The sequence below is a fragment of the Nesoenas mayeri genome (genome assembly GCF_963082525.1).
Source record: "Nesoenas mayeri genome assembly, chromosome: 15".
Taxonomy (NCBI): Eukaryota; Metazoa; Chordata; class Aves; order Columbiformes; family Columbidae; genus Nesoenas; species Nesoenas mayeri.
Window position 1 is genome coordinate 6,961,612 of NC_137559.1, and position 14,665 is coordinate 6,976,276.

Here is a 14,665-nt window from a genome sequence, read left to right on the forward strand (position 1 = left end):
GATGCCTTTCCCAGCCCCATTCACATTAATGAGGCATTTAACTCCCAAGCCCTTTGTGGACCACTGCAGTGTCACCCGGGGGGCCCAGGCAGCCTTTAACCCCATGGGTGCTGCCTGGCTGTACGGGCTGGAGCAGCCCTGAGCTGTCCCTGGCTCCAGGGAGGCTGGAGTGTCCTCCCCAGGCTGATGTCCCTGGGGGCTGAGGACACAGTGCTTGTCCAGCTGGGACCTGGATGGGGTCAGGATGTGTCTCAGGTTTGCCAAGGAATGATTTATTGTTCTTTGTCACATCCTGGGCAAGTTTTTCATTGCAGTTGACTGAGAGATTGGATGCTCCCGTTTTTCTCTTGATTACCAGATGAAGGTTTGTCTGTCAGGGAAACCTCACATCTGTCCGTATTTGGCCATCCTGTCTGTGAGTCACTTTTGGGCTGCTGTTCATGCCAAGGAGTGAAACAGGCTGAGTCAGGGTGAGAGTCTTGTTTTCCACCTGGGACAAGCATTTTCCAAGCAGTTTCGATTCTTGAAAGTACTGAAGCAGCAGGTCCCGCTGCTGCAGCTGGTTTGTCTGCACGGCTGCTCCTCGCTGTGGTGTTGGCAGCCGGTGCTTGCACAGCGGTGTCAGAGAGCGGTAGCACAGGGACAGCCGGAGGCCAGTGCTGGGACTGGTCCCTGCCCTGTGGGCGCTGCCACTGCACTGGGACAAACGCATGTCACAAACCCTCCTGGCAGGACAAGCGCCTGCGCAGCCCTTGCTGTGCTCCTCTGTGGGGGCAGCTCAGGACAGGTGCAGAGATCAGGCACCCTCACAAGCAAAACACCTAAACTGATGGGATTAGGGTAAATTGGGAAGATTTTGCTGGAAAAATCAGATTGGGTCTGTGCTCCTCAAGGCTGTTACTGGACAATCGTATGTTAAGCAAGATGAATCTGGTCCTGGCTCTGGCCGTACCCCCACAATGCGGGTGTGGGGGTGTCTCCTTCCCAGCAGGACAGCAAAGGGCCATCATGCTCCGCGTGTTTGGAAACCCTGTTGCTGTCTGGGCATCACTTGCTGGGGGAGGCGCAAACCTTCTCTATGCAGCTGGATTTTGCAGCTCCTCAGCCCCCAGCAGCTCCTCCTCACCCACCACTCTGTGCCCCCAGCAGCTACATCCCTGCTGCACGGCCTGTGCCGCAGCCTTCCCCTGAGTCACCGGCACCTGCCCGCTGTGGTTTGTTTCAACACCTCTCCCCAGCCCGTCCCTCGCCCGGTGCCGAGGCCGCGCTGTGCTGCGGTGCTCCGGCCGGCGCTGTGGTGGTTGGTGTCACAGCCGCTCCCCTCAGCCCTGGGAGCAGGGGCTGCCGGCTCCGAGCCACAAGCCCTGCCTGGGGCTGGGGGCTCCCCCCACACAGCGTCAGTCTCTGGGGACTGTCCCCATGGGAAGAGACCGAGGATCCCGCCCAACCACCAGAGCAGCAACTGTGGCAGCGGAGGAGGCAATATCGTGGAATCACAGAATGGTTTGGGCTGAAGAGACTTTCAAAGCTCCTCCAGTGCCGCCCCCACCATGGGCAAGGACACCTACCACCATCCCAGGCTGCTCAGAGCCCATCCAGCCTGGCCCTGAACCCCCCAGGGATGGGGCATCCACAGCTGCTCTGGGCAGCCTGGGCCAGGGTCTCACCACCCTCATGGGGAGGAATTTCTTCCTCACGTCTGATCTAAATCCATCCTCTTTTGGTTCAAAGCCATCACCTCTTGTTCTGTCACCCCAGGCCCCTGTCAAAGGTCCCCCCCCTCCAGTATCCTGTAGGTCCCTTTGGGTACTGGTGCTGCTCTAAGGTCTTCCCAGAGCCTTCTCCAGGCTGGACACCCCAACTCTCAGCCTGTCCTACTGCAGAGCAGCTCCAGCCTCTGAGCATCTTCACAGCCTCCTCTGGACCCTCTCCAACAGGTCATCAGCAAACCACAAATTTTACTGCCTGTTGTTCCCATAAACTCCAAGCTGAGTTTCTCAAACGCTTTGAGTTTATGATGTTTAGTGTGTTGTGTGTCAGACCTAATTCTCATACTGTCCCAGGTATAATAGATTTCTCTGTTTAAGGTGACTCAGGACTTCCACAGAATTCAGTGTTTAATTCACAATGAAGTAGTCAATTTCTATAGCTGCTCTGTGGCTTTCTGCCTCCCGAGAATTGCTCATACAAGGAGAAGAGGTGCTGCACCTACCCTGAGAAGTAGGCGCAAAAAGCATCTACAAAAACCCCATGCTTTTCTGAAGAGTTTAAAGTGACTGTTCATGCCAAGAGTGTCTGGCAGGACACATGTCCTGGGTTATCGATCAGAGAGCTGCAGGGAATGCTGTGCTTCGGCAGCTTCGCTCTCAATCAAATATTTCCTTATTAGAAATGCAATCATCATCTGTAAAGCTTGACTGGTCAATACACCTGCATTCTGGCAGGATTGGCACCTCTTAGTTTATTTTAAAATGCTTTTGTTTTGCTCTAGGGAACCTGTAAAAATATAAGGCTTTCTGAAATTGCCACTGGTTGAAGCATCAGTGGCTTTACAGCTCTTGCTGAGGTCTGGCTTTGCTCTAACAAATTCTTCGCTGTGGGGCTTTGACTGCACTGGGAATTCCCCGGTACCCAGGGGACATTCTGGGACCCAGCCAGTGACAGCTGTGTGTCTGTGTGACACAGCTCCTGGCTGCCACTGTAGGTCCCCTCTAGGTACTGGAAGGCTCGCATATTGCTGATTTACGAAAGAAAAAAAAAAGCAGTTATTCAAAAATATATCTTTATTTTTTTTCTTAGTTTATCAGCTATTTAAATAATCCGGTTAAAATATGTTTTATTGCACATTAAAGAACCTTTCTGAATTCTTGCTGTCCTATATAAAATAAGCTTATACAGAGAAAGGAGAAGAGAGACTTTCTTACATGCACACTCTCATTCACTCTTGCTCTACGCGAACCCTGAGCAGCCAGCCCAGTGCAGGTGACACTGTCCCCAGCACCATATGTGTGCTCTGGGCTGCTCCAAGGGCTGGCTGTGGTGGGACTGGAGCGAGGAGGGGGCACTGGGCCATGTCTCCCCACCGCGCTCCTGCCCGCAGCATGGGCGGCATCCGGCACAACGGCTGCCAGGAGGCCACACGCAGAGGTGGCTGTGGTGCTGAGGAACAGGGGGGTGTACATGAGGAGGACACACCAGCGGACAGATGCACCCCCGTGGGGCTCTGGTACCCCTGGCACCGCCAGCACCAGGACAGCAAACCAGGTGCCACGGGAGGGCAAGTCCCTGCCCAGATCAAACAGGTAGAGAGCAGCCAGGTCCCTCTGAGGCTTCTGGGGATTCACATGTGGCCAAGGCCACGCGCTGCTTAATGAGCTCCTCTGAGGTTCCCTTTAATGGCCTGAGCTTGAGCAATGTAAATGGAGGGAGCTTGCAGAGTATTCAGTTCATTACTGCGATACAAATTAGACTTTGTGCCCTCTTCAGATGATTCTCCTGAGATGACTTGGTTCCCCTACTCCAGCTGTGTGCTAACTTGCTCTACAAGCACATCTGTGGCTATTCTCACTTTTCATCTCAAAATAAAGAGCTCCTCAGGCCACCTTTGGAATCAGGTCCCTAATGAAAATTCAGCTTGAGAGCTTGCCTTTGATCCATTTTGTGCTCTTCCCAAACCTTTGTCACGTCCCTTCCTACAAATGTCATGCTGCACTCCTGAAAGCCCCAGGTTTTTCCCCCAAATCAAGCCACACTGCAGAGAGCAATTAGCACTAAGACTCAGTGTGGCATCAGTCTGCAGTGGAGCAATCCCTGCCCACGCAGTGGGGTGTGCCAGCTGGTGCCAACGTGTGACCCTGTCTGACGAGCCACCCCAGCTCAGTGCCATGTCCTGCTCCTGCCACCTCCTGCAATGCTACTTGAGAGTGGATGATGCCTGAAGTTCCCAATGTCTCTGAGCCCTTGGCTTTTGTGTCTGAGCTTTGCTCAGAAAAGCTTTGTCTGCAAGTTCAATCCCTGAATATGGGTCTGACCCACCAGCCCCTCAGTGCTCATTTGGACGTGTGCCCATCACCCTGGACACGTAGGTCCAGCACCCACCTCTTCTTTTGGCACCTGGGTGGGTGGATAAACAAGCGTCAGTGCTGCCCAACCTCCAGCGTGTCGGGCAGCTGCTCCGTGAAGGCAGTCTCTAGCCGCAAAGTGCTGTAGTTGGGGGGGGGAGTCCTGGGCAGGGGGCTGCCCTGGGGCACTGGCAGGCGCAGCGCTGTGTTGAAGGTGGGCAGGTCCTCATCGATGCAAGCGGGGTTGTCATGGCCCTGCCTCTCCAGATCGCTGGCCTGCGGTGGCTTCCCTGACCTGTCCCTCTTTCGGTTGTTCCACCATTTCTTTGCCTTTTGCCATTGGCGACGCATGACAATGGAAAATGAGTCGATGAAGAAGACCTCCACAATCTCGATGACGCAGACGACCGAGCAGCTCATCCAAAGGCCCAGCTGGCCTCCAAAGTTGGAAAGAAGAATGACAAGCTGGAAGAGAGGAGAGCACAAGGTTATCAGCTCCTGCAGGTGCTGGACGTGTGTCCATGGCACTGTTAGGGTGTGCAGGGAGGGTCTGTGTGAGTGCTGTCAAACACAGCCAAGCCCTTGCTTGGCTGCCCATGTTGTCCTCTCCTGCTCTGCTTCAGAGGGAGCTGCCACTGCCCATGGGCTGCCCCGCTGCAGGGTTGGGACTGGACACTTGGAAAAGTGGCTCCAGATAAAAGGCTGCAAAGGGCAGGATCGAACACCCCAGTTTCCTGGCCCTGCCTGGATGCGACCCTCCCTGCCAAGTGAAAACTTCCAGCCTGATGGGGAGGAGGAATCGGCTTCCCGGTGCTGAGCGGGGAGTGGCTGCACTTGCTTACTGTGTTGGCAGGATTCTCCGAAATGAATCTCTCGTTCAGGTCTTTGTAGAACACCATGAGGTTCGCGAGGTCCGTCCTGAGAGGAGACACAGGAGGCAGGCTGAGAGCTTAGTAAAACAATAACATGAAACATACTGAAGAACTATGCAAATAACCAGTTGGACCAGTAGGGCTAGGCCGCTCCAAGGGAGCTTTCTCCCCAATTGCCATCATTAGGGCTGCTGAGATTGTATCTGAGCTTGAGGTGCAAGCTAGAAACGCATACAAGAAAACTTACTTGTTCAGCTTCTTGTTGATTTTTTGCCCTTTGTCCCAAGAGAGAACTCGAAGCATCCAGTCCTGGAAAAAAGACCAAAAATACTGCTATAGCTGTGTGCATGTGTGTGAAAATCCCCTGGGAAGGGAGCTCATGCTCCACACCTCCTTGGACCAGTTGGGGTGCCAGAACTGAATGTGTGTGATGGGCCAGCTGTCCCAGGGGCACCTCCCAGCCCACAGCTGAAGTTTAGTTGAATAGTGAACTCCTGGAGGGGAAGCCCAGACCTGGACACTACAGACTGAGCATCACTGAAGTGCTAATGAACACCCCAGGGCCCTGACTTCCCACTAAACATCAGGGTTTATTTAATGCCTCCTTGTGCCATGATGCTGTCACCCCAGAGTGCAATGAGGAACTGACCTCTGACACGGCGGATGGCCACTGGGCGATGCTGGTGGTGAGCGCCCACTCCTTGAAGCTGGGGAGAGAGGCAGGCTGTGAGCTGTCAGTGGTGAGCGAGCTCCCCCGCATGCAGCGTTTCACCCCTGGTCGCGGGCAGGACTCACCTGCAGGCGTCTTTGCAGATCTGCTGGCAGCCCAGCTGCTCCTTCACAAACTTCTCGTGCAGTTTGTAGTAGCAGTACACTGCAAGAGAGAGCAGGACATGTGTATGAGAAGATGGGAAGAAAAGCAAAAATCTTTTGCTACGTGTGCTAGAGTGGGGCTTCTGGGGTGTCGGTGGCCTTTGTGGACATCACCTGTGTGGTGGGGATAAAAAGATATACCCTATAAATGTCGCAAAATACTCAGAGAAGTGTTTGTCACTTCCTATAAGCACTAACAATTGCCTCACCCAGTCGAGTCCATCACTCGATACTTTTGTGGTGTGCACAAATGACAAGCAATAAGAACAAGTGTCAGAAAGGAGTCCGTGTGAGCAGCAGAGGCAGCCTCGGGCTCTGCAGTGGCAGGTGGCTCTGCCGTGGGCTCTGGGTGCGGGCAGGGCTGTGCCGGCTGCGCAGGGATGCGCTGACGCGGGCAATGTGGAGGTGTGGGACACTTACTCCAGTTGGGGTTCTTCTTGTAGTTGCAGTACTCTGCCCCGGCGGGCAGGGGCTGCGCGTACTGGGCACAGCCGCACGAGTCCACCATGGCCTTCTGAAAGCAGGAGTGCAGGCAGATCTGGGGAGAGAAACATCCTGCTGAGGACAGTAGCAATATGAGGGGAACCCCCTTCCCTCAGGCCTTGGGCTCTGCTGGAGTGAACACAAACACAGGCAGAAAGTGCTGTGGAGGGTTTAGGCTCTGGTGAAAGAACTAAGAAGGTAATCCTCTCTGGGGGTGTCCTGTGAGTGCCCCCAGTTTCCCTACAGCCATCAACAGCTTCAGTGCTGCAGTTGCTACAACCAAGGAGAAGGTTTTGTGTCTGCCATGGCATGTGGCCGATGAAACGAGGTGAGGGATGTGACTCCCTGCTGAAAATGTTCTCAGTTTCTACTACGTTTTGTTGGTGCATATTTGGAGGCCTGAATTGTGAGGATTAACAGGGCAGCAGAGTCAGTGTTTCGTGCTAAAACACTTGATTGTTGGAACAAGCAGGAACTGAACTTCTCTTTCTGAAGTTCCAGTCATGAAGCCTTTTAGTCACAGCCCTTGTGAGTCCCGAGTTTTGGTGAAGTACTGTTACTAAAAACCTGAGATAATGTCTGTGTGATCCTGCCTGGCAATTAATCTCAGCAGATATCAGGCATAATAACCCATAAAATAAAAATCCAGCCTAGGCACAGCCTTTGCAGTAGGCAGCAGCTAATGGAATTACAAATCTTCAAGTGGAGGGTGCCAGAACAACCGACACTCTCCAAGAGGACCCAATTACAGAAACCATGTAAAATTAGTGGAAACTTACTCTGTAAACAAACATTCTGCTATCTGGATACTGATTAGATGGTATCTGTTATTCCTGGAGTCCTAAAGGTCACAATTTCTGGCTTCAAGGGTTACTAAGCTGCAACATTTACTTGGCCAATGTTTTCTAGTCTCACATTGCTTGAAAATTGCCTAATGAGCTCATGTTCTCCCTTTATCTACCAGGGCGCCTAAGGGAACTTCAAACATCAACCACTTAGGAATAAAACTTGGATTTTTTAAAGTGCTGTGGTATTTTACATCAGTGGTTAAAAACAGTGACCCTACAGCTGGACTGTTCACAACCTTGGATCCCACACTAGAGAATATTGTAAAGGTTTTCATGAATGTAGTTTTCAGATGACTGATAAAACCAAATGCAAAAGATTTACCTGGAGTGAGTAGCTCTTGTTATAGAGATTTTCCACTGGTATGTCCTCACCAGTCTCCGTACAGTCACTGTAGGGTTTGCTCAGCTTGCGAGACTGAGTCTGAGAACCAGAAAAGAACAAATCTTGTTTTTTGGAGTTCACAGTAAAAAAAAACAAAGGATTTAGTGGCAGTTCATGAGGATTTTGAAACTGTAAGTGATGGGGCAAGCTTCAGCAGCATGTTCACCTTCCGGCATCTCAAATGATTTGTCAATCATTTGTCAGAACAAGGCGGATTTTGTTTGTAACATCCATTTCCCAAAACACTGCTCTGGCTGGGTTATCTGCTGTCTTCCTTGAACCCCTCTGCAGGAATGCAGAGATGGTATAACAGTAACAGTGGGGATTTTTGAAAGCAGATTAATTCATGTGTATGTTTTCTCTCATTGCTCAGCCCTGGAGGCTGTGCAGCGTTTATCCTGCTGTTTGTATTTGAGAGAAGGGCCATTGTTGCTGGGGTCTGGTTGGTTTTCTGTGAAGATCCAAACCCTCCTGGGCTGTTGTGCTGCTCCTGTTCTGTGGGTAAAAGAGCACTTCAGGCTCCGCTGGCACTCAACAGCACCTCTCCAGAATCACTCCAAATCAAAGGTTCACATCTCCTCCAAGACTTTTTCCAGGTACTGGTTTGACCTTCATCTCCAATGAGTACTAACACCTTTTCCTGTTCTGCAATCTGCCTGGAGAAAAGAGCTCTGAAATGCCAAGTGTGTCCCTGCAAGGTCTGAAACTGGGGCCTGGAGCCCCAGCTCCACCAGACCTGAGCAGCTCCATGCCTGCACTCCGCGGGCTGCCCAGCCTCACTCAGCCCTCAGCTCCTGTCTTTCTGCAGTAATTATCCACTTCAGAACCAAGAGAGTGGCCTGAGACTACAAGAAATTCCAGCCATTTATGAATCCATTAACCTACATTTCTCTACAAAGTTTGAAATTAGGGGCTGATCCTACAAAGGATGGATTTAGGAGGAACCCAAGAAATGCCTGCTCACCTGTAAGGCACTGAGCACAGATCTGCAGCTCAAACCCTACAGCAAGCATCACTGCTACATGGATCAGCTCTTTTAGAAAGATGCTCAAATCCCTCTTTGGAGGGAACACAGAAATATGCCATTTCGATATTAGAGATGGATTACTTATGAAAACTAAATGAAAACAGCTTTTGGCATGCTTTTAACTTCCACAGGCAATCTAATGCCCAGACACCTGCCTCGTGCCTTGTTCTGCTGCTGGATCTTCTAGCAGTCATGGCTTTATACTGCAACAAAAGCTTACATGTTCATTCAGGTGCTGAAATAATTTCCAAACTAAATATTTAACTAAAGCACTGCAACTCCTATCAAGCGATGCCTTGTTTGCATTCCAAACATATTGGAATATTTTTGGAGGCGGGGGGGCAGTCCTAGTACATGGCAGAAATACAGGAGTGGTAACCGAGATACTGACGCTTGCATTTGGAAAACAGCGGCTGCCACGCTCCAGCCTGCAGTGAGCAGAATTTGTGCAGCACGTGTTCACTGTGTCCTCCTGCATGTGTCTGGATGCGGGTGCAAGGACCGATGGGCACATGGGTATCCTGACAACTGCACTGCCCTGGCAGGCTCCCTGCTCTCCGTCACTGGCAGAACAACAAGCGGTAGCTTTTGGGTTGAGTCCAGAAGGGGAGTCAAGCTTCCATCTCGCCTGTTAGGATGCAATCAAATTGCTTCCTCCTGCCAAATCTTTTCAACATCACCACTGAGATATGTTCCATCCTGGTTGTTGCACTAGAAGCAACAGTCCAAATCTACTGTGCCAGGTAAATATTACATTAAATACCGAGACTCTGTCTGCAGTGACTTTCTCCAGTACAGTGTGATAGTTACAAAGGAAACAGTCTTGCAAGACTTTTCATCCTTTGCACCATTCTGGTTCTCCTGCTCCTGTTTGCTAGGCAGCACTTTTCCCCACTGGTTAGACCAAGCAGTTGCTGCTGGTTTTCCAGACGGCTGGAGATAGTTAACTATCTGCACATTCTAAAACCATCAGCCCTGTTTTTAACGTCTTTTCTAATGCATGGACTATCTCGATCTGGCACACCCAGCCAGGACAGATAAGCAGGCTGGCTGATGCATCTCACCCAGCCATCGGGGGAGAAAAGGCACAACTGAACTGCTCCTTTAACAGCCCATCCAGATGAAAGGGGACAGCCCGCTGGCACCGCTCACTGCTCTACCCAGAGGAGCCCCTTGGGTCAAATGCCTTGTCTGTGCTACATTAATTGGGGAACTCTGGAGGTGCTGCCCCCCACCCCCGCCCCCCCGCCCTTGGCCCTTGCTGATAGTAACAAGGGGCTTCACTAAGGTGGCAAAAGCACTCACAGCCCAGGCAGGTTTCTTCACAGCTGGGATGACAAGAAACCCAGCAAGAGGAGACTTACAACCAATCAAACAAAAATAGTTGTGCTGCAGTCGTTCCTACAGACCTGACCCTAAAGCGGGTTCCCCACAACCCGAGCTTGTTCTCTGCCGCCCCTGGAACCTGCACGGGCTGCAAACTAAAGTGAAATGGGGCACTTGAGTACACATTTCTGTGGTTGGGGATTTTGCTGTGAAAACAAAACAAAAAAATCCCCTGGAAAGGCAAGGGGTTGGAGGAAAGGGAGAACAAACAAAATCCCAGCAGCTGTTTGGTTTATAAAGAGCTGATTTTCCAACAGGAAAACCTGGTTCAGAAAAGTGCTATCACAGGATTTTTCTCGGGGCACTTCAGCTGCTCAAGTGTGAGGTATTAGATGCCTTCCAGCTACTGGTTGTGTTCAAACATCATATCAGCTCATATTTACACCTGTTTCAAGGAAGTGGTGCCGTGCACCTGGAACAAGGCTGCTGCCACTCACAAAGTGCATCCCTATGGAGGTGGCCGCTGCCGTCTCAATTTCTGTGCCGATGTCTTCAATGAAGGGATATTCATTCTGGTCGTGGACAATGATCTTGGCTCCTGTCGATGTCACCAGGAAGGGGTTGTAGTCTGCTTCATCTATATAGAGAACAACCTGCAATCCTGGAGGAGAGACAGGGCAGGAGCAGTTACACAGGCAGCCAGAGCCGTTTTGCTGCTCAGGGAGGGCAGCACGGTTTCCTTAATGTTACCCGGCCTAAAGTAGAACTGTAACAACCACACAAAACCTTTGCAGTGCCAGACTGAGACACTTGCAGCAAGCAATGTCCCTCCGCAGCCCCAAGTACAGCAAACAAATAATAGAACGTGGCTGAAACTTACTTCAAAAAGTTACATAACTGGGAAGCAGTAATTTCAGATGGAAAACATTAGTGATGCAATGATATTATCTCTGTATTCTCTGGCAACAGTTTGCACTAGTTCAAACAAGCATTTCCCCAATCAGCTCACACATCTAGAGCCAACACATCAATCACTCTCCAGCAGGATCCAGTTTGCTGAGCTGCTCGTTATCTCACAGTTCCTCCGCAAACGCGGTTTCCTCACCATACTCGCTGCCCGCGGTCGAGGTGCTCAGGACCGTCCCGCTTTCTCCGCTGTTGAAGGTGTAGCAATTGCCGTGCAGGGGGTGATGGAATCTAGTGAAGTGCCTGGAACAAATACAACACTGCTACAATGCCCTCTGCAGTTGTAACTGGCTGTGGGAGAAAATCAGCAGATTGGGGCTTTTTGTTCTGGCAGAGACACAGCAGAACTGGATAGTTGCTTTTTTTTTTGGCAAACAGTTTATTTTGCTGGAAAGTGTGGGTCTTTTTCTTAATATCTTGAGACTACATGGAAATATAATCTGGTTTAATAGCATCAGGCAGTGAAAAGTTTAGGAGGTTTTCACGTGGGAACTGGGGCTCAGAGCACGGGAGAAGCAGATTTACAGAACAGAGGAAGGTGGCAGGGACAGCGTCCTCTTCCACTGGACAGCCAAGTGTCTAAAGGAATATGAATCTTCCTTTTTCACAAAAGATATCATAGCTACTGTGGAGCAGGGGAGGCTGAGGACACACCTTTGTGATTCAAGTACATTCATGTCCTTCCTGCGAGCATCCTCTCCCAACTCAACCAAATGTCTCGATTCCAGGAAAAGATGTTGTGCATTTGCATGATTACATGCAGGAGCAAATTGCCTTCAGTCATGAGAGGTACAGTGGAGTTCACTTTGTGCATGGCTGTGGGGAAACTGCTCAGCCTGTGTACAGGTGCAATTTTATCCCCACACGGCATGGATTAACTCTGCTCCTATCCCCAGGACGAGGGGACGGCTCCCCTGCTACCTGGACACACAGGAATTGAACTGCCACCATCATTTCATTGATCATTAGATTTGATTCTGCCAAAACCCAAGATTATATCTGAAATGTGGACAGCAGAATTAAGACAAATTAAAGAGCATAACAGAAGTTCACAAAACCACGAATGTTTGCTTTCATTTAAAAATGGAAACGATTCCTGCTGGAATTCAGCAAATACCAAATATTCAATTCCTATGTATTATGTACTTGGAAATAAGCTGTTAAGCTGGCAGGTATTTTCTGTGCACTGACCTTTTGTCACAAGATAGGCCATCAAAGAAACATGTCAGTAGAAGGTCATCAGCAGAATAACTCAATTTTTCTTTAGTCTCCAAGGGAATTTGAGCCATGATGTTCATGTAATGCAGCTTGTACCATTCTTGGATAGCATTAACACCAGAACTGAATGTATAAAGTGCACACTCACTGCTGTTGTTTGCATCGCACTGATAATTACAAAGGGGAAAAAGCATTTCAGATGAAATGAAATTATGTATTCTACAAGGTATGTGTGATACCATTTCTCTTCCACAGTAATAACCACCTAGAGGTTATAGTGGCACAAAGGGGATAAAGGAACATCAAAGACCCTTCATTTAGGGCTAAGTGATACGATCAAATGTTTGAGGCCCAGAGGAAAGGTCATAGAAGGCACTAAGTCTATTTGCACAGGCTTGAGGACAGCATTTCTCTTCCTGAGAGATGCAGCTGGCTCTGCAGGCAGCCAGGGAGCCACGGCAGAGGAGGCAGGGGAGAGCATGGACTATTACTCACTACAAAGCCACTTAAGCGAGCAATAGAAGTGGCCAGAGGGACATCAACCCAAAACACCCCTTCGTTGCCTCACAAGGAACTTGCTGACCAAGGAGGAGCGACACTCACCAGCTGGAAGCCAATGATATCATTTGAATCCCCAGAGTTCACTATGGATGAATCCTTGTGGAAGACGCTGCCCTCTATTCTCCTCTTCTGGCCACTGTGAAGGTCAGTCGCTGTCCTAGAGAAATCCTCAAACTGTAGCAGAGGGATCTGCTTGAAGAAGTCACTTGCTGTGCTGTTCCACTCATCCACAGACCGGCGCACCTTGGACTTGCCCTCTGAAAATCCATAGAAAGTCTCCAAAGCTTTTTTTGTCTCCTTGTCCAGTTCAGATAAATAGTCTTTCATGGCACTGTACCTGCATTGGAGACAACATGACAGAAAGTGACATCCCACCCCATCTCACCTCACCACCTGGCTGCAGCATTTTGCCCCCCACACTGTTAATTTCATCGCTTAGAACAGAATTCTGTTGGAGACTCACATCAATCCCTCACTACCACATCAGGTCACAGCGGTGTGGGCAGACACAGCTGCGCCCACGGCCAGGACCCAGAGCAAAGACCATCATAAGCAAAGCAGCCTGAACTGCAGAGAGCTCCTTGCAGGCTATGTTAGCAGCCCGGGGAGGCAGAGCATGTGGAAATACAACTGCATTTGTGCCAGGGGGCACAGGAGAGCTGGATCGCTTGCAGGGATTGGGGTGGGTAGCCGGCAGCAGAACAGGTATCAACATAAAGTGTAATTTGGCAGGACAAAAAGTATCGTTGATTGAAAAAGTCAAAGCATCCTATAAGGAAAAAAAGAGGCAAAAAAAGAGTGACAGATGTTTATTTTCCTGGAACTTTGGTCCTGGGATAAAGGGAATTTGAAGTGAACCACAGAGCCGACCAGAGACTGTCTGGAGCAGAAAGGTAAATCAACTGAGTCTAGCTCAGCAGGCAGCAAGTGAAGGGTGCGATCGTAATCCACATGCGTCTGAAGAGCATCGGCACAGAGGTGAATAGGTTACTCAAAGTGCAGTACAGGGAAACCCCAGGGCTGGGAAGGGCTCCTGGTGAGCAGCAGGGGAGGTGTGGGAAGGTTTGGTGCTGGGCTGGTGAGGGGATGACAGACTGGCCAGGAGCTGGGTACCCCCTGCCCACGCTGCCGGCTGCCCGGCACCCTGAGCCTTACTTGTAGGGGTTGATGTTGCAGATGGTGACAGCGGGGAATGGCAGCTTCTGGAACTGGACGGTGACAGAGACCGAGGCGCTGTAGTAGTTGATGAGTAGCTCCGCACACTGCCAGAGGATCAGCCCCACGGCGCTCAGCGTCAGCAGGATCCAGATGAAGCGGCGCAGGCGGCCCCGGGACACCACGATGCGGCGGCAGCCGTGGGTGTTGGTGTTCAGGCAGTACCAGCGCATCAGTTCGCTCAGCGTGGGCGCCTGCGGGCCCCGCACCGGCAGCGTCCTCTTGATCCGCGCCGTGATCTTCTTCCCGGGGGCCATGGTGGCGGCTGCGGGAAGAAACGCGGGGAGAGAAAAGGGGAGTGAGCGCGGCCGGCGGGATGGGGACAGGGTGTGGGGACAGCGGCCGGGACAGCGGGGACCCGCTGCCGTTTGCCATGTCACCGCCGGAGCTGCCACCGCAGCCCCGCGGCGCGGCACGGACGGAGCCCCGCGCTGACAGGGCCCCGCCGTCCCGCCGCCACCGACTGCGGAGCCGCCAACCGGTACCCCCGCCCCCGGCGGACGTTTCACCGTGAAACAGCGTTTCCCGGGGCAGGTCGCGCCGGCCGAGGCAGCGCACGGCCCCGGCGCCCCCGCCCGCCTCACCTCGGCCGCCCTCCGCGCCCGACGGGGCCATCCTGCGCTCCCGGCCCCGGCGCCACTGCCGATGACTCGACGGCCGGCTGCCCCGGCACCTACCCCGCGTCGTCCGCCCCGCCCGGCCCGCCCCGCCCCGCCACCGCCCCTGCTCCGCGGCCGGGCAGCGCCGCCCCACGGCGGCCAGCAGGGCTGGCAGGACCGGCGGGGCCAGATGGGCACCCGCGGGCAGGCTCCTGCGGGCCGCGGCGAGGGCGG

The 14,665-nt window shown here is 51.9% G+C and overlaps 1 protein-coding gene across 1 annotated transcript; it reads right to left on the reverse strand.

Annotated features, from left to right (window-relative positions):
* Positions 1–2,824: 2,824 nt before the first annotated feature.
* Positions 2,825–14,626, reverse strand: SCNN1G (sodium channel epithelial 1 subunit gamma). The gene is made up of 13 exons (XM_080354189.1): positions 14,417–14,626; positions 13,773–14,097; positions 12,660–12,954; positions 12,030–12,223; positions 10,978–11,081; positions 10,370–10,533; positions 7,460–7,558; positions 6,227–6,344; positions 5,729–5,807; positions 5,583–5,640; positions 5,181–5,242; positions 4,904–4,979; positions 2,825–4,526 (listed from the first exon to the last, which is right to left on the reverse strand). Exons 1-13 carry the CDS (start codon positions 14,445–14,447, stop codon positions 4,137–4,139), a joined length of 1,995 nt encoding a protein of 664 aa, XP_080210315.1. The 5' UTR covers positions 14,448–14,626; the 3' UTR covers positions 2,825–4,136.
* Positions 14,627–14,665: the final 39 nt, after the last annotated feature.

Excerpts from the sequence above, each read along its gene's own strand:
- SCNN1G (XM_080354189.1), bottom strand. The coding sequence starts at position 14,447 with ATGGCCCCGTCGGGCGCGGAGGGCGGCCGAG. Across the intron at positions 14,098-14,416 it reads GGGCGCGGAGGGCGGCCGAG|CCGCCACCATGGCCCCCGGG; the intron begins GTGAGGCGGGCG and ends TTCTTCCCGCAG. Across the intron at positions 7,559-10,369 it reads CCTCCATAGGGATGCACTTT|ACTCAGTCTCGCAAGCTGAG; the intron begins GTGAGTGGCAGC and ends TCTGGTTCTCAG.